The sequence below is a fragment of the Geotrypetes seraphini genome, chromosome 7 (genome assembly GCF_902459505.1).
Source record: "Geotrypetes seraphini chromosome 7, aGeoSer1.1, whole genome shotgun sequence".
NCBI classification, from domain to species: domain Eukaryota; kingdom Metazoa; phylum Chordata; class Amphibia; order Gymnophiona; family Dermophiidae; genus Geotrypetes; species Geotrypetes seraphini.
In genome coordinates, this window is record NC_047090.1 from 184,962,199 (window position 1) to 184,981,478 (window position 19,280).

At 49.3% G+C, this 19,280-nt stretch overlaps 1 protein-coding gene across 1 annotated transcript in view; it reads left to right on the forward strand.

Moving 5' to 3' along the window:
* LOC117364262 (phospholipase B1, membrane-associated-like) overlaps positions 1 to 19,280 on the forward strand; it is a 296,571-nt gene that overhangs the window by 16,040 nt on the left and 261,251 nt on the right. The window contains exons 2-3 of the mRNA XM_033953278.1: positions 11,622 to 11,729; positions 13,494 to 13,558. Of these exons, the coding sequence (XP_033809169.1) occupies positions 11,669 to 11,729; positions 13,494 to 13,558 (126 nt within the window). The 5' untranslated portion in view covers positions 11,622 to 11,668. The remainder of the gene's footprint in view (positions 1 to 11,621; positions 11,730 to 13,493; positions 13,559 to 19,280) is intronic.

Below are 19,280 nucleotides of genomic sequence, written 5' to 3' on the forward strand. Positions count from 1 at the left end.
TCTTTGCGGCTCCCCACAACTTCAACTGCCTCAGTTTTGCTCCAGGATCTACACTCCTCATCGCCTCGAGGCAGATGCCTTTCTGCTGGATTGGAGGAATCGATTTCTGTATGCGTTTCCTCCATTTCCTCTCATTCAAAAGACTCTGGTCAAATTGAAATCGGACCAAGCCACCATGATTCTGATAGCTCCTCGGTGGCCCAGCAACCTTGGTTCTCCCTTCTGCTTCAACTCAGCAGCAGGGCACCAGTCCTTCTTCCAGTGTTTCCTTCTCTGCTTACTCAACATCAAGGATCACTGCTTCATCCCAACCTGCAGTCTCTCCACCTGACAGCTTGGTTCCTCTCAACGTAACTCCTCACCAGTTTTCTCAAGCGGTGAGGGATGTCTTAGAGGCTTCCAGGAAGCCTGCTACTCGACAATGCTACTCCCAAAAGTGGACTAGATTCTCTTCCTGGTGTATTTCCAATGCCAAGGAGCCTCAGCGAGCTTCCCTATCCTCTGTTTTGGACTATCTTCTGCACCTGTCTCAGTCTGGTCTCAAGTCTACATCTATAAGAGTCCACCTGAGTGCTATTGCGGCTTTCCATCAGCCTCTACAGGGGAAACCTCTTTCTGCTCATCCTGTGGTTTCCAGATTTATGAAAGGACTTTTCCATGTCAATCCTCCTATCAAACCTCCCCCTGTGGTTTGGGATCTCAATGTCGTCCTTTCTCAACTCATGAAGCCTCCGTTTGAACCTCTCAACAGGGCTCACTTAAGTATCTCACCTGGAAAGTGGTTTTTCTGGTGGCCCTCACGTCTGCTCGCAGGGTCAGTGAGCTTCAGGCCTTAGTGGCGGATCCACCTTTCACCGTATTCCATCATGACAAGGTGGTCCTCCTAAATTCCTGCCTAAAGTGGTCTCTGAATTTCATCTCAATCAATCCATTGTACTTCCAGTATTTTTTCCAAAGCCTCATTCTCATCATGGAGAATCAGCTCTTCACACTCTGGACTGTAAACGTGCTTTGGCTTTCTACCTGGATCGCACCAAGCCACACAGAACTGCTCCTCAACTTTTCGTCTCCTTTGATCCGAACAAGTTGGGACGACCTGTATCGAAGCGTACCATCTCCAACTGGATGGCGGCTTGTATCTCTTCCTGCTATGCCCAGGCTGGATTATCCCTTCCTTGTAGGGTCACAGCCCATAAGGTCAGAGCAATGGCAGCCTCTGTAGCCTTCCTCAGATCGACACCAATTGAGGAGATTTGTAAGGCTGCCACTTGGTCCTCGGTTCATACCTTCACCTCTCATTATTGTCTGGATACTTTCTCCAGACGGGATGGACAGTTTGGCCAAACAGTGTTACAAAATTTATTCTCTTAAGTTGCCAACACTCCCACCATCCCATTGAGGTTAGCTTGGAGGTCACCCACTAGTGAGAATACCTGCCTGCTTGTCCTGGGATAAAGCAATGTTACTTACCGTAACAGTTGTTATCCAGGGACAGCAGGCAGCTATTCTCACGTCCCACCCACCTCCCCTGGGTTGGCTTCTCAGGCTAGCTACCTGAACTGAGGAGACACGCCCGGTCCATCGGGCGGGAAGGCACTGGCGCATGCGCGGTGCGGGCATCTCGAAACTTCTAAGTTTCTTCAAGCAAGACATGCTTGAGAGACGTCCATATCGGGCTCTGTCGGATGACATCACCCACTAGTGAGAATAGCTGCCTGCTGTCCCTGGATAACAGCTGTTACGGTAAGTAACATTGCTTTCTCTGGCAACGAATTCCAGAGTTTAATTACATGTTGTGTGAAGAAATATTTTCACAGGTTTATTTTAAATATACTACTTAGTAGCTTCATCGCATGCCTCCTAGTATTTTTGGAGAGTGAACAAGCGATTCACATCTATCCTTTCTACTCCACTCAGTATTTATAGACCTCTATCATATCACCCCTGAGCTGTCTCCTCTCCAAGCTGAAGAACCGCTTTAGTCTTTCCTCATAGGGAAGTTGTCCTAAACCTTTTATCATTTTCATCACCTTTCTCTGTACCTTTTCTAATTCCTCTATATCTTTTTTTGAAATACAGCGACCAGAACCACACACAATATTCAAGTTGTGGCCGTACCATAGAGCGATACAAGGGCATTATAACATTTTCATCTGTGTTTTCCAATCCTTTCCTGAAAATTCTTCACATTCTATTTGCTTTCTTAGTCGCTGCTGCACATTCAGCTGAGGATTTCAACATATCCTATATCCTTTTCCTAGGCCTTGACTCCTAATGTGGATTCCTCTTTCCCAGATGCATCACTTTGCATTTGCCCAAATTAAATGTCATCTGCCATTTTGATGCCCAGTCTTCTAATCTTGCAAGGTCCTCTAGCAATTTTTCACAATCATCTTGTGATTTAACAACTTTGAACAACTTTGTGCCATAAGCAAATTTAATTATCTCACTAGTTATTCCTATCTCTAGATCATTGATAAATATGTTAAATAGCAGTGGTCCCAGCACAGATCCCTGGGAACCCCACTATTTACCCTTCTCTATTGAGAATATTGACCATTTAAACCCGGTCTCTGTTTTCTTTCTTTCAACCAGTTCTTAATTCATAATAGGATATTATTACCTTCTACCCCATGACTTTCTAATTTCCTCAGAATTTTTTCATGAGGATGGAATGGTGTGCAGAGAGAGGGAGAGAGATACTTGATGGGACGGAAGTTGGGAAGAGAACAGAAAACATGGTAGATACAGGGGATTCGGGGAGGGAGTGAAAGATATGGGATTGGACGTCAGTTGAGAAGAGAAAGAGAACGATGGTGGACATAGGGGTGGTGGGAAGGGAGGGAGAAAAGCTGGATGAGAGAGAAGTCTGAAAGAAAGAGTGAAGCTGGACCTGGGGAGGAAAAGTAAGGTGAGAAATGAGAGGAAAATTTTTGGTCTGGTGGTGAAAGGGAGGAAGAGATTGTATTTCATGGTCCCTTTTGTATAATTTCTTCCTTCTATTGGGAGGGAAAGCATGGAAAGCTTCTAGGTCAATGTGCTGGCAGAAAACTCTCACTGGCGATCTGACCAAGAGCCAATATATGAATAAACTCATTGACCAGTCTAATGCACCATGTTTAGACTGGTGATTTACCTATATGTGCCACCTCTTCATACCCCTCATTTTGTATACCTCATAGATCCTTTTAATATCATATAATAAGATATTTTTAAACAATATGAGTTTCTATCTGCAAAGCTATAGTCTAGTTCAGGAAGTCTCAGTTCCAATCCCCAAGGCCAACAGACAGGTCTGGGCTTCAGGGTAACAAAATAGTCATTTTAATTTGGTGAGTATACAAAGCAGTATTCCTCCAAGAACTAACATTTATACTGAAGTGTTTGTGATTTTCCAGTTCTGTTTGGATGCTTTTAAATAGCTTATTAACGTGTTTCTCAACATACAGTATATGTACCCCTAGGGGTACATGAGCCACTTGTGAGGGGTACGCGGCACTGTGCGGGTCTCCCGCCCCCTTCCTCCTCAATCCGCTGCCACCAGGATTCCATGCCCTCCTTCCTGCCCGCCAGCTGCATCCCCAAAGCTGACCCAGAAGACTTCCCTCTGATGTCAGAGGGAAGCCTTCCAGGTCAGCCAGGGATCCCAGTTACCTCAACAGTCCTTCCTGCCTTCAGCCACACTTGTCTGTAGAGACGCAAGACAGCGGCTCTTGCACACTGCACATGGCTGACCCGGAAGCTTCCCTCTGACATCAGAGCTGATGTCAGAGGGAAGGCTTACAGGACAGTCATGCTCAGCATGCAAGAGCCACTGCCCACATCCCTGCAAACAATTGTGGCTGAAGACAGGAAGGAGCAGTCCAGCTGAATGGCCCTGAAGAGAGTGAGTGCGGCGCTGGAGTGAGCAAGTAAGGGAGAGAGGGGATATCAACATGGGACAAAAGGAAAATGGAGGTGGGAAAGAAGTGTGTTTAGACATGGGAGGGGCACAAATTTGGGACAAAGGCTGGAAGACAGGGAGGGGGGCACGAATTTGGAACACAGAAGGAAGGGAGAGGGTATGAACGAGATACAAGAAGGGAGGAAGGGGCATTAACTTGGGATATAGGAGAGAATAGAAAAGGAGAATTGTTGGGCATGGGTGTGTGAATGAGAGGGAAAATGATGCATATGGGGAAAGGAAGAAAGAGGAAATTGGGGCATAGAGAGAGGAGTGAGGTAGAGATGCATGGGGAAGAGAAGGATGAGAGGGAGAAATGTTGCATGTGGTGGACAGAGGGAGAATTTGAAGGAGATGCAAGGGGGAGGAATGTTGGACATAGTTTTTCTTTGATTACCGTACTTCCATAGTCCAAATCCAATGTGATTTACATAAGTTCAAAAATTGAATAAAATTTTAAAAACCGACAAACATAACATTCACTACTAATACTAATAGTGATGGAAGGAGAGATTGGCATGGTGCTGGAGAGGGATGATAGAAGGAGAAATGGGCATGAGGCTGGTGGGCAGTAGTGAAAAATGCTGCACATGATCCAGGGGATGAGAGAGGGAGAAATGTTGGATGTGTCAGTAGAGAGAGTGGGAGAGATGCACCCTAGATCTTTCTCTCTCTTTGCCGATTCCCTTTGCTGCAGGAGAGGAAATGAGAGAAAGACAGATGGACAGTGAGAGAGAGAGGGAGACATGTTGCCAATGGGAGTGGAGGAGAGAGGAAGAAAAGTTGGACTCATGGAGGGACAGAGAGAGATGTTGGTTGGGGAAGAGAATGAGATCCGGAGGAGAGGAAGAAAGGAGGCAGAAAGAAAGATTGGATGCACAGTGAGAAGGAAGTGCAACCAGAGACTAATGAAATCACCAGGCAACAAAGGTAGGAAAAATGATTTTATTTTCAATTTAGTGATCGAAATGTGTCCGTTTTGAGAATTTATATCTGCTGTCTATATTTTGTGCTATATTTGTCTGTTTTTCTATAGTTGTTACTGAGGTGATATTGCATATTTTAAAGTCATCTGCCTTGACCTCTTTGAAACCCCCCCCAATATAAATGATAATTAACATTTTATCTCAGGACAAGCAGGCAGCATATTCTCACATGTGGGTGACGTCATCCACGGAGCCCTGACGCGGACAGCTTTTCAAGCAAACTTGATTGAAGTTTCAAGCTTGCTATGCTGCACCACACATGTGCATGCCTTCTCCCTCCACTAGAGGGCGCATCCCCACCTCGTGGTCCTCAGTTCTGTTTCTTCCGCGGAGCCAGAAGCCCTGTCGTGTTTCTGCTCCGTGCCTTTTTGCCTTCTGTCACCGCGGCTGGGTTGTTTTCCTTGGTCGCTCTGCATTTTTTGTTTTTTCCCTTCATCTGCGAAGTGTAAATTGTCGAAAAAAAAAAAATTCTCGTGAAGGCACCGGGGGCTCCCGGTTGCCGCGGCCGCGGGACCTCGTTCGTTTGCGGCCTTGTTTTTTGTTCATGTCCCGGCCTCTGTCAGGCTTCAAGAAGTGCACCCGGTGCGATCGGTTGCTCTCGATCACCGATCCCCACCGGTGGTGCCTCATCTGCTTGGGTGCGGATCACCCAACGGACTCCTGCCCTCGGTGTTCCATTTTCCAACCTCGGGCGCTCCGCCGCCGGCGTGCTCGTATGGCAGAACTCTTCATTGTGTAACCCGTGGCGGGGAAGGCCTCTACGTCGGCCTCGGCTTCGGCTCCGGCTTTGACCTCGGCCTCGGTACCCTCGACCTCGCCTCGGATGTCTTCTTCTTCTAAGCCTTCATCCTCGACCCCGAAGTCGGCCCCGGGTAAGTCCCCGCTTCCTTCCTCAGCTCCAGGGTCCTCGAAGAAGCCTTCTTCGGGTTCCTCGATGGGGGCGGGTGGGTCGTCCTCGGCCCTGCCGCGGACGTCGAAGTCGGGTGCTCCTCGGGAATACTCACTGCTGAGGTCGCCCTCTGCGGAGCACCCGACGGCGTCGGACATGCCGTCTATGATGGCCGTCCCTGTGTTCCAGGACATGCTCCGAGCACTTATCTCCTCGGAGCTGACCTCCGCCCTGGCCCATTTGCAGCCGTCCTCTGCCCCGGCCTCGGCCCCGGTGATGCCACCTGCCTCGGCCCCGGCCTTAGCCTCGGTCTCGGCACCGGACCAGCCGGAGCGTAGTGTTCGACCTCGGGACAAGGTGCGTCGGGTTCGCAGGATTTCTTCCTCCGACTCCTCGTCGGGAGCCTCCCACGGGTCCTCGCCCTCGGGCCGGCCTCGGGCGAAGCGCCAATCAAGGAGGTCCAAACGTCCTCGTGGGTCTCCTCGGCGGCGGGGTCGCTCCTCGCCGGCCCGGGAGGTTGAGGCGCTTAGGGTTTTGGAGCTCAGCCTGTCTAACCCGAGGCTGTTCCGTTCTCCTGCTAGGAAGGGTTCGCCACGGGGCTCGAGGGATTTCTCCCCGCGCCGGCGGAAGGTCTCTGTGCCCCAGACCCCGAGGTTTTCCCCGAGGGGCTCCTCGGGACCTCGGAGGTCTCCGACCCCGACGCGTTCCCTCGGCGCGGGGTCCTAGGGGTCGGAGGCTGGCACTGGTCGTGAGCCCCGCTACTCTCGCGAGACGTCCCCGTCGTTTTCGGCTGCTCGAGGCTCTCGCTCTCCTTCCCCTCCTTTCCGTCCCTCCTCGTTTTCGAGGTTTGTGGTCGATATGGGGAAGGCTTTGGATCTGGACCTTTAAGCGGGGTCTCAGTATTCCAAAGAGTTTTTGGAGGAACAGGATTTTCCCTCTCCTCCTCGGGAGTCTCCACGCCTGCCCTTGAACAAGGTTCTGCAGCAGACTTTCTTGCGGAATTTGGATTCCCCCTATGCGGTGACGGCTGTCCCCTCCAAGATGGAATCCAAATACCGCACGGTGCCTTGTAAGGGCTTTGAGAAGGCTCAGTTATCCCACCAGTCCTTGCTGGTGGAGTCTTCTCTTAAGAAGTCCCAACCTTCTCGGGTGCCCGCGGCGGTTCCCCCAGGGCGTGAGGGGCGCACCCTGGATAAGTTCGGGCGGCGCCTATACCAAAATTCCATGATGGCGAATAGGGTACTAAACTATGCGTTTACATTCACCTCGTACCTTCGTCATCTGGTCAAGTCCATGCCCCGTTATCAAGGGGTCATGCCTGAATCCCATAGGGGGGACTTTGGAAAGCTGATGGACTCTCTGTCTCAGCTGCGCCTTTTCCTATTCCATGCCACCTACGACGCCTTCGAACTGACCTCTAGGGTCTCCGCGTTTGCGGTGGCGATGCGTCGCCTGGCGTGGCTGCGTATCGTGGATATGGACCCCAACCTGCAGGAGCGCCTGGCCAACTTGCCCTGCGTGGGCTCGGAGTTCTTTGATGAGTCTCTGGAGGCGGCCACTAAATGCCTCTCCGAGCATGAACGCTCCTTCGCCTCCCTTGTGCGCCCCAAGGCGAAGTCGTCGGCTCCGAAGCCTTACCATCCTCCACCTCGGCGCTATCCACAGAAGACCACGCCGGCCTTCTCCAGGCCCCCGCCGAGGAGACCCCCTCAGCAGTCCAGGGCTCAACAGCAGAAGCCTCAGGCGCAAGGGGCATCTAAGCCTGCACCGTCTTTTTGACGCCTTGAGAGGATGGGAGCGGGCCCCCTCCGCACTGTCATCGACCCCGTTGCCCATCGGGGGTTAATTGAGGGCATTTCATCCCTTTTGGACTCTCATCACCTCCGATGCTTGGGTCCTCAGAGTCATCTCGGAGGGTTATTCCCTCAACTTCAGGGAACTCCCGCCGGACAGTCCGCTCGGCGCGTGTCCTTCCAACAGGACGCAGCTCCCCCTTCTCCTCTCGCAGGCCAGGGCCTTGTTGGGTCTCCGGGCGGTGGAGCGGGTACCCCACGATCAGCGGGGGAAGGGATTCTACTCCTGCTATTTTCTGGTCCCGAAGAAGACCGGGGACCTGCGCCCCATTTTGGACCTCCGGAGGCTCAACAAGTTCCTTGTTCGGGAGAAGTTCCCTATGCTATCTCTGCCGGTCCTATACCCGCTCCTGGACAAGGGGGACTGGATGTGCTCCCTCGACTTGAAGGAGGCTTATACCCATGTTCCGGTGCATCTCGCCTACCGCAAGTTTCTGCGTTTCCAGGTGGGGGAGCTGCACTTTCAATACCAAGATTGGAGGCCCTTATCCACCTGAGTCGCCAGATCTCACTGCTGCCCTCGGTATCGGCGCAGCGCAGCTCAGCGCCTGATGATTCTGCTGGGTCACATGGCATCTACAGTTCATGTCACGCCGTTTGCCCGCTTGCATCTGAGGCTTCCTCAGTGGACGTTGGCCTGGCAGTGGCGTCAGGATCGGGACCCGATCTCCACCCCTGTGACGGTGACTCCCTCTTTGAAACGCTCGCTCCATTGGTGGACCAACTCTTCCAATCTTTCCAGGGGTTTGCTCTTTCTCGCCCCTCCGCATCACAAGGTCCTAACCACGGACTCTTCAGAGTACGCTTGGGGGGCTCATCTCGACGGTCTGCGGACTCAAGGACTGTGGTCAGCGGAGGACTGTCTTTGTCACATCAATGTCTTGGAGCTTCGCGCCATCTTTCTGGCTGCTCGGACTTTCTGCCACCTGCTCCGCGATCGAGTAGTCCTAGTGCGGACGGACAACCAGGTGGCAATGTACTATGTGAACAAACAGGGGGGGGACAGGCTCTTGGTCTCTGTGCCAGGAGGCCCTTTGCCTTTGGGAGTGGGCGGTCTCTCAGAACATCTTCCTTCGGGCAGTTTATATTCAAGGGGAGCGGAACTGTCTGGCGGACAAACTGAGTCGCCTTCTCCAGCCGCACGAGTGGTCGCTCCACTCTCGGGTCCTGCATCAAGTCTTCGACCGGTGGGGGACTCCTCAAGTAGATCTGTTTGCTTCTCCAGAGAATCACAAACTTCCTCTCTATTGTTCTCGGATGTACTCTCCGGATCGTCTAGAGGCCGATGCCTTTCTTCTCGACTGGGGAGGGAGGTTCCTTTATGCTTTTCCTCCTTTCCCTCTGATCTTGAGGACATTGGTCCATCTCAAATTGACACGGGCCCATCTGATTCTCATTGCGCCTTGTTGGCCTCGTCAGCCCTGGTTCTCCCTGCTTCTTCAACTCAGTGTCCGGGAGCCTCTGCTTCTGCCTGTTTTTCCCTCTCTGCTGTCTCAGAGTCGGGGTTTGCTGTTGCATCCCATTCTTCAGTCATTACATCTGACGGCTTGGTTCCTTTCCCCCTGACTTCAGTTCCTGTTTCTCACTCTGTCAGGGAGGTTTTGGAGGCTTCGCGCAAGGTCTCTACTCGACTTTGCTATTCTCAGAAATGGACTAGATTTTCATCCTGGTGTTCCTCTCATCATCTGGACCCGATCTCGGTTCCGGTAGCTTCGGTCCTGGACTATTTGCTTCATTTATCTCAGTCCGGTCTGAAGACAACTTCCATTAGAGTGCATCTCAGTGCTATTGCTGCTTTCCATCGGCATCTCGAGGGTAGGTCTCTCTCCCTTCATCCTCTGGTTACTCGTTTCATGAGGGGTCTTTTGAACGTCCATCCTCCTCTGAAACCTCCTCCTGTGATTTGGGATCTGAATGTGGTACTGGCTCAACTGATGAAACCACCGTTTGAGCCTATGGACAAATCTCATCTCAAGTTCCTCACTTGGAAGGTGATCTTTTTGGTTGCGCTCACTTCCGCTAGGCGGATTAGTGAGCTGCAGGCTTTGGTTGCGGACCCACCTTTTACTGTGTTCCATCATGACAAGGTGGTTCTCCGCACCCATCCTAAATTTTTACCTAAGGTTGTGTCTGATTTCCACCTCAATCAGTCCATTGTCCACTCTCATCCTGGCGAGGTGGCGATTCATTCGCTTGACTGTAAGAGGGCGTTAGCTTTTTATCTTCAACGCACTCAGTCTCATCGGAAGGTTCCTCAATTGTTTTTGTCCTTCGACCCTAATCAGTTGGGACGTCCTGTCTCCAAGCGCACCTTGTCCAACTGGTTGGCTGCTTGTATTTCTTTTTGCTATGCTCAGGCTGGTCTCACGCTCCATGGCCGAGTCAAGGGGCATAAGGTCCGGGCTATGGCAGCTTCGGTTACTTTCCTCCAGTCTACTCCGGTTGCGGATATCTGCAAGGCTGCCTCTTGGTCTTCGGTTCATACTTTCACCTCCCACTATTGTCTGGATACACTGTCCAGGAGCGACGGCCGGTTTGGCCAGTCGGTTTTGCGTAACCTGTTTTCCTAAATTGCCATCCTCCCACCTGCCCTTTTTTGGTTGGCTTGGAGGTCACCCACATGTGAGAATATGCTGCCTGCTTGTCCTGGGATAAAGCACAGTTACTTACCGTATTATCCAGGGACAGCAGGCAGATATTCTCACAACCCGCCCTCCTCCCCGGGGATGGCTTCTTTGCTAGCTATGGAACTGAGGACCACGAGGTGGGGATGCGCTCTCTAGTGGAGGGAGAAGGCATGCACATGCGTGGTGCAGCATAGCAAGCTTGAAACTTCAATCAAGTCTGAAAACAATGGATAATTGCAGGTATATGGACATTGAATGATGTCATTTCAGAAGGATCACTGCTTAGTTTTTCACAATTGCAAAACAAATTTGGCTTAAATAAAACACAATATTTTAAATGGATGCAATTGAAGCAGGCCATTCAGGCAGGGTTCCCTGAATGGAAAGATCTTAATACTCAATATAGTCTGCAGGTTTTATGTTTCCAGGCAGATTACTTGGGTCACTAAGCCGCAAAATGGTATAAATTGTTATATGGATTTTTAAATAAAAAAAAGAAAAATGGACTTAGGGATATTTGGAGTATTGAGATTGGACAGACAATTTCTGAGTCTCAATGGCCACGATTTTGGTCCTGGAGATTAAGATCTACAAAGTCAGCATCTATGAATCAAACATGGATGTTTTTGTTACATAGCGTGTTATGGACCCCTACGCGCCTGCAAAAGATAGATAGTACTAGATCCAATAGATGCTGGCATTGTAGAATAGAAATAGGGACACTGGATCATTTAATTTTTTTTTGTCCATGTGTAAATGCCTTTTGGAATTTAATTTGGCCCCAAATTCAGCTGTCCGTGTCGGGGCTCCGTGGATGACGTCACCCACATGTGAGAATATCTGCCTGCTGTCCCTGGATAACACCTGTTACGGTAAGTAACTGTGCTTTCTCTGTGTACAGCAGGGGTGTCAAAGTCCCTCCTCGAGGGCTGCAATCCAATCGGGTTTTCAGGATTTCCCCAATGAATATGCATGAGATCTATTTGCATGTACTGCTTTCATTGTATGCTAATAGATCTCATGCATATTCACTGGGGAAATCCTGAAAACCCGATTGGATTGCGGACCTAGAAGAGGGATTTTGACACCCCTGGTGTACAGTGTGCTTTGTGGGGTTTTTTTTAAAATTTTGTGGTTGCTAATATGTGTGTACCTGTATATGAAAAATGAATGGAAGAAATTGCATTACAATTACTACTATTATTATGGGGTGGAGTCTGGGGTGGAGCTTGGCCAGGGATACTCGGTTGATTTTTGTTAGACTTAGGGGGTACTTGGCTTGAAGAAGTTTAGAAACTCTGGCTTATTACATTTCACCTGCAGTTTGAGGAAACAGGCTTTAGGATCCAGGACTCATCCGCCCTTCCTGCATGATGAAACTCATTGCTGTGCTACAGATCACCTGTGTCCTGCTGCTGGAACATGCACACGGTAGGATCCAAGATTATCTCCTACACCATGCTGGAGACTTTAACCATTGGGAGTTCCTTTAATTTCTGGAAGAAGATCTTATGTGGAAAAGGCTTTAGAATTTGGAACGTTATAGGGCTCGTTTTCTAATTGTCAGTGCGCTTTAATGGACATCAATGTGAGTTTCTGCTAATGCACAGGAATAACATGGGTACAGCGGCAGATAGCACACACTAAGGGGCTAATTCTATAAACAATGCCTACATCGGCCAGCGCCTAGAAAAATGGCGTCAGCCGCTTGTCAGTCACAGTTAGGTGCCATTTACAGAATCACACTTAGTCTAGGCGCCTGAAATGTAGACGAGGGATTTAAAGGCCTACATGTCAGGTGCCTGCATTTTTAGAGAATCGCGCTTAGTTGCGCCTGTCATGCTCCGCCAATAGAAACCCCCACTTAGACATTAAGCACCATGCGATAGGTCCCTTTTGCCCAAATAAATTTTATTTTTACCAATTATTGAGGCTAAGGATAATTTGCCAATTAACCCCCCCTCCATTTTACAAAACCGCACAAGTGGTTTTTAGTGCCAGCTGGTGCGCTGAATGCTCTGCGCTGCTTCGACACTGATAGGAACTCTATGACCATCAGAGCATTCAATGCGCCAGCCGGTGCTAAAAGTTTCTTGTGTGATTTTGTAAAATTGTGGGGAGGGGGGTAAGTTAGGCACCTAAGAGGCATCTAACTTTAGGCTCCCTTTAAAAAATCAGCTGCTCACTGCCCATGAATGTGCATTAGCATTTAGTAAATGGCCCCCTATATCTTGCCAAGGGAGGTGCCTGAGCCAATCAGGGCCTTAGGCCCCTTGGCCAGAGGAGCAGGAGGGTCTGGGCTACTCTGCTCCTGACTTAAAGGTATGGGGGGTGGCCAACGGCAGGAGGGAGTAGACATCCCTCCTACCATTGGGTGGGGGGAGTGGGCATCCCTCCTGCCATATTTAAGATCCATGACTGCGGGATATGTCTGGTGGCAGGAGGGAGTGGACATCCCCCCGTTCCATATTTGCGCATGGGGGAGGGGGGGCGCTGTCGGGGGGGCTTTTTAATTGGGCAGATATTTTGCATGTGTAATACACACAAAATATCTGTGCCATTGCAAAAAAAAACCAAATAAACCCCAGGCAGACCTGTCGGTAACACAGTTACTGAAAGGTCTACAGCAGTCGGGTTTTAGGATCGTAAAACCCGATGCAAAATAGCCAAGCAAATGTAAGTGAATCAATCGCTTGGCTCTTTTGCATGGTGTTTTACTAATTTGCATGGCCGGATTTGAAAATGGGCGATCGAGGGGAAAATACATGGTGGGTCATTTTGTGAATTGAGTCGGTTAGCAGCGATCATTGCTAAACCTCTGAAAACAGGTATAGCGACGTTCTTGAGAGAGAAGTACAGATGATTTTACTCGGAACAAAGCTTAACTAAGACAGACTGACTAACTCTGATTAAAAGGATCTACAAGGATTAGTGTTTTTACAAGGCGATCCTCCTAGTTGCTCCTTCCTCCCACCCCGTTTTGAGAATCCATTTAGCAGTTATTTAAGCCCTTGGTTCTCTGAGTACGGCCTTCCCATTTTAATACTCCCAACTTGCTTTCAGGACAAAGATGTTCTCGCTTCCTGCTTTGATTTCTAAGCCTCCTTGACCAAGAATTAATTGTGACTGTTAAGGGACCTGGTGCTCCTCATTGTGAGTAAATTACAGAATCTCACCTTCTTTATTTTTCTGCAGGGTCAGACTGGATGGCAGATTATAAGAAGGGGCTCCAGTTGCAAAAGGCCATACATGGGCTCCAGGTAGAATTACTTTCAAGGTTCTCATTTGACCTTTATGGAGCGAGTAAAGGTTCTTCAAGCTAGTTAATGTTTCTAATCCATCTTTTCAATGTCATTATACTAGAACTCTGATTCTTTTCTGTGTAACTGGCACTGGATGGGGTGGACATGGTGCCCTCTCCTGGTCTCAGCATGGCCAGGACTTCTAATGCCCATTTTGCATTTGTATAGAAATCCCTGGCACTCCTCCTTCCTACAGCATCCTTTGTTTTTCTTAAACATTATTTATTCATTTTAAATCATACAACAAGTGCACAAAAATACAACATAAGAACAATCATACATCACTTGTATATCTTTCATTAATATCATGAATACATAAATAAATAAATAACCCCCCTCCCCCTCCCCACCATTTCATTATCATGAAACATTACATACCCCCACCACCCTCCCTCCCCCTTTATATAACTAAAATTTCAACAAAGGAAAACAATGCCTATTCATTACAATATTTAACCAATGGCCCCCAAATCTTTATAAAATTATTATAATTACCTTTCTGCAAAGCAATTACTCTCTCCATCTTAAAAATATGACACAAGGAATTCCACCAAAATGTATAATTAAGATTGGTATAATTCTTCCAATTATTCATAATATGCTTAATAGCAACTCCCGTCATTATCATTAAAAGTTTGTTGTTATGTGATGATAATTGACTTTATCCCAGGACAAGCAGGCAGCATATTCTTGACTGATGGGTGACGGCCCCGATGGAGCCCCGGTACGGACAATTTTAGAGTGATTGCACTCTAAGAACTTTAGAAAGTTCTAGCTAGGCCGCACCGCGCATGCGCGAGTGCCTTCCCGCCCGACAGAGGCGCGCGGTCCCCAGTTTCTTAGTTTCCGCGGAGCTAAGAAGACGCGTGTTCCAACTGCTGTTGGAAAATTTTTTCAAATTTTTCTCGCCTTCCCGCTCGCGCGTTATTTTCTTGTTGTGATTTATTCACCTTATCGTTTTTTTTTCTTTTATTTTAAAAAAAAAAAAAGTCAATTTTTTTCGACTTTTTTCCGGTCAGCCCCGGCGGGGCCTGTTGGCACCATCGAAGCCTCGGGCTTCGATTTTGCTACAGCCGTTTTTCCCTTCATGCCCCCTTCACCGGGTTTTAAGAAGTGTCAGCGGTGTGCACGTCCTATTTCTCTTTCCGACCCGCACAAGTGGTGCCTTCAGTGTCTGGGTCCGGACCATCGAACAGAAACGTGCACCCGCTGCAGTTCTCTCCAAAAGAGAACTCTAAAGAATCGCCAAATTCAACAGCGGATTCTTTTCGGTGCCGCCATGGAAGTTCCCCCGGCATCGACACCGTCATCTTCCTCCAAATCGGCACCGGTGACTTCGACACCGCAAGATCCATCCTCGGTGTCGCACCCTGTAGGTAAGCCGGCTAAGAAGCCATCCCCTACTGTCCTTGGCCCGCCAGTCGAACAAGCAGTGAGCCAAGTCCTGCAGACTGCGCGCCGGCCCCGCAAACGCTCCGCTCCCATTGAAGTCACTGCCTCTTCATCGACATCGACTTCGCCTGAGCGTCGAGCTGCACCGCAGGTACCGAGCAAGAAAAAAGCGGTACCGGTGCCATCGGGACCGTCTCTGGATGAGAGAATAGCATCCATCCTTCAGGTCCAACTTAAGGAGCAGTTACAACACTTGCTCCCGGCTCTGCTGACTCCGAGCCTTCCAGTGTCGGTACCTACTGAGCCTTCGGTGCCGATTGTCGAACAGCCTGTTTTGTCGGCTTCGACGTTGTCGGCACCGCAAAAATCTGTTTCTATGCCTGTTCTCTCGGCGGAACCGAAGTCTCTTCGACGCACTGCTTACTCGACTTCGGAGCCGGTACCGTTCTCTGACACCCGTACCGCTGTACAGTCACCCGGTACGGTGTCCATGAGGTCTGGTAACTCGGTATGCAAAACCAAGCATACCGAACCTTCGACACCACTTTCTCAGGACCGTCTTTCATCGGTACGGGACCCTGATTTGTGGGATGATTCTGATGACCCCCTCGGTACCGAGGCAGATTATTCCTCGGAGGAGGATGTTACATCGGTGCAGGATCCTGCTGGTAAGCCAGAGCACTCCTCCTTCACCAAGTTTCTTAAGGAGATGTCGGACACCCTTTCCATCCCTCTAGAGTCTGACTCTAAAAAATTCAAAGCATTTCTTGATGCTTTGGATTTTGACCAGCCTCCGAAAGAATTTTTAAAGTTACCCCTCCATGACATCTTGAGGGAAACCTTTTACAAAAATTTAGAAACTCCTCTCACCGTTCCAGGAGCTCCTAGGAAGCTGGAATCGCTTTACAAAGTGATTCCTATTCCAGGGTTTGACAAACCCCAGCTGCCCCATGAATCTCTGCTGGTGGAGTCCACCCTAAAAAAATCGGCAGGCTCTAGTGTATATGCCTCTGTCCCTCCTGGCAGAGAGGGCAAGGCCATGGATAAATTTGGTAAAAGACTTTACCAAAATGCAATGCTGGCCAACCGTTCAGGTAATTATGCGTTTCACTTCTCTTTTTACCTGAAACATTTGATTCAGCAAGTCTCCTCTTTTCAAAAGTATCTTCCTGACCATAAGCTTCCTGCATTCCAACAATGCACTTCCAGTCTCCTGCAACTTAGGAAGTTCATGGTCCGGTCAATCTATGATACTTTTGAACTCACATCCCGAGCCACGGCTATGTCTGTTGCGATGAGACGATTGGCATGGCTCCGAGTCTCAGACCTTGATGTGAACCACCAGGACCGCCTTGCCAATGCTCCCTGCCTGGGTGATGAGCTCTTTGGAGAATCTATGGATACCACCACTCAAAAGCTCTCTGCCCACGAGACGAGGTGGGATACCCTGTTGAAAAATAAGAAGAAGCCTCCTCCTCCTCGTCCATTTAGACAGCAGCCATCCTATCAGAGGCGGTTTTCTGCTCGGCCGGTTCAGCCTCACCCTCCACAACCTCGGAGGCATCGGCAACAGCAGCAACAAGCTCGTCAGCAACAGCCGCCTGCCATAAAGCCTGTCACTCAGACTAAGCCGACTCAGCCCTTTTGACTCCCTTCTCCAGGGCATTGCCAGTCTTCCTCCCTCCTGCCCTCTTCCACAGCCCATAGGAGGTCGATTAACCATTTTTCACTCTCGATGGGAGGTAATTACCACCGACCAGTGGGTGCTCTCGATCATAGCCCATGGCTACTCCCTCAATTTTCAGACTCCTCCGCCGTTAGGCCTGCCAAAAGAGTCTGCTTCCAACAAGTCTCAGTCCCTCCTTCTCGCTCAAGAGGTTCAATCCCTCCTTCTTCTCAATGCCATCGAAGAAGTTCCTCAAGATCAGCGAGGTCAGGGATTTTACTCCAGGTACTTCCTAGTTCCCAAAAAGACCAGAGACCTCAGACCCATCTTAGATCTCAGAGATCTCAACAAATGTTTGGTCAAAGAGAAGTTCAAAATGCTCTCTCTTGCCACCCTCTACCCTCTTCTCACTCAGGGCGACTGGCTATGCTCCCTCGATCTCAAAGAGGCTTACACGCATATTCCTATTCATCTGACGTCCAGGCAATATCTGCGCTTTCTCATCAATCAACATCATTATCAGTACAAGGTGCTACCCTACGGCCTGGCCTCCTCTCCCAGGGTATTCACCAAATGTCTGATTGTGGTAGCGGCCTACCTCCGCTCTCACAACTTTCAAGTCTTCCCTTATCTGGACGACTGGTTGATCAAGGCTCATTCCCCTCAGGCGGTTCTGCTTGCAACCAATCAGACCATTCACTTCCTTCGACTGTTGGGGTTCGAAATCAATCTACCCAAGTCTCACCTCATTCTGACCCAGCGACTTCAATTTATTGGAGCCATTCTGGACACTGTTCTGATGAGGGCGTTTCTTCCATCCAACCGCCTTCACACAATCCTTCATCTCTGTCAGCAGGTGTTTCAACAGACTCCCGATGCATTTCTCCTGGATTGGACCAGTCTCTTCCTATATGCATTTACCCCTCTACCGCTCATGCTTCGAACACTGTTCAAGCTCAGGAGGGAACAAGCCACCATGATTCTCATCGCTCCACGGTGGCCCAGGCAACATTGGTTCTCCCTTCTACTTCAACTCAGTTCCAGGGAACCCATACCTCTTCCACTGTTTCCTTCTCTGCTTTCTCAGCATTAGCGGACCCTACTGCATCCCAACCTACAGTCTCTGCACCTGACGGCTTGGTATCTCTTGGGCTGACTTCGGCTCACTCACTCCTTTCTTAGCCTGTCCGTTCTATCATTGATGCTTCCAGGAAAACGGCCACTCTTCAGTGTTATCAACAGAAGTGGTCTCGGTTTTCTTCCTGGTGCCTCTTACATCACCATAATCCCATGTCTCTAGCAGTGGGACTGGTGTTGGACTATCTTCTTTCCTTGTCTGACTCTGGCCTTAAATCTACTTCTATCAGAGTTCATCTTAGTGCCATTGCTGCTTTTCATGAGCCGGTTCATGGAAAACCCCTCTCGGCTCATTCTTTAGTTTCTAGATTTATGAGGGGCCTTTTCAATGTGAAACCACCTCTCAAGCCTCCTCCTGTGGTCTGGGATCTCAATGTGGTTCTTTCCGCTTTAATGAAGCCTCCTTTTGAACCTTTGGCTACAGCGCATTTCAAATTTCTTACCTGGAAAGTGGTCTTCCTTATAGCTCTCACTTCTGCCAGGAGAGTCAGTGAGCTGCATGCACTAGTGGCCGATCCACCTTTCACCGTTTTTCACCATGATAAGGTGGTTCTCCGTACACACCCCAAATTTCTTCCTAAGGTTGTGTCTGACTTTCATCTTAACCAGTCCATAGTCCTACCTGTATTTTTTCCAAAGCCTCATTCTCTTCCAGGTGAACAGGCTTTGCATACCTTGGACTGTAAACGTGCTCTGGCTTACTATCTTGAACACACAGATCTTCCCCTCAACTATTTTTGTCCTTTGATCCTAACAAGTTGGGTCATCCTGTATCCAAACGCACTCTCTCCAATTGGCTTGCTGCTTGCGTTTCTTTCTGTTATGCTCAGTCGGGCCTGACACTGGAAGGTTTTGTCATGGGCCACAAAGTTAGAGCTATGGCAGCGTCTGTAGCTTTCCTCCGTTCCACTTCCATTGAGGAAATCTGCAGGGCTGCTACTTGGTCCTCAGTTCACGCTTTTACATCACATTATTGTCTGGATGCATTCTCCAGACGGGATGGACACTTCGGCCAATCTGTTTTACAGAATTTATTTTCCTAATGGCCAACCTTCCCTCTATCCCGCTTTTTGTTAGCTTGGAGGTCACCCATCAGTCAAGAATATGCTGCCTGCTTGTCCTGGGATAAAGCACAGTTACTTATCGTAACAGGTGTTATCCAGGGACAGCAGGCAGATATTCTTGCGTCCCTCCCACCTCCCCGGGTTGGCTTCTTAGCTGGCTTATCTTAACTGGGGACCGCGCGCCTCTATCGGGCGGGAAGGCACTCGCGCACGCGCGGTGCGGCCTAGCTAGAACTTTCTAAAGTTCTTAGAGTGCAATCACTCTAAAATTGTCCGTACCGGGGCTCCGTCGGTGCCGTCACCCACCAGTCAAGAATATCTGCCTGCTGTCCCTGGATAACACCTGTTACGGTAAGTAACTGTGCTTTTTCTCCTTATAGACATTCCAAACAGAACAGTATCATAGGATAAAGCAACATGG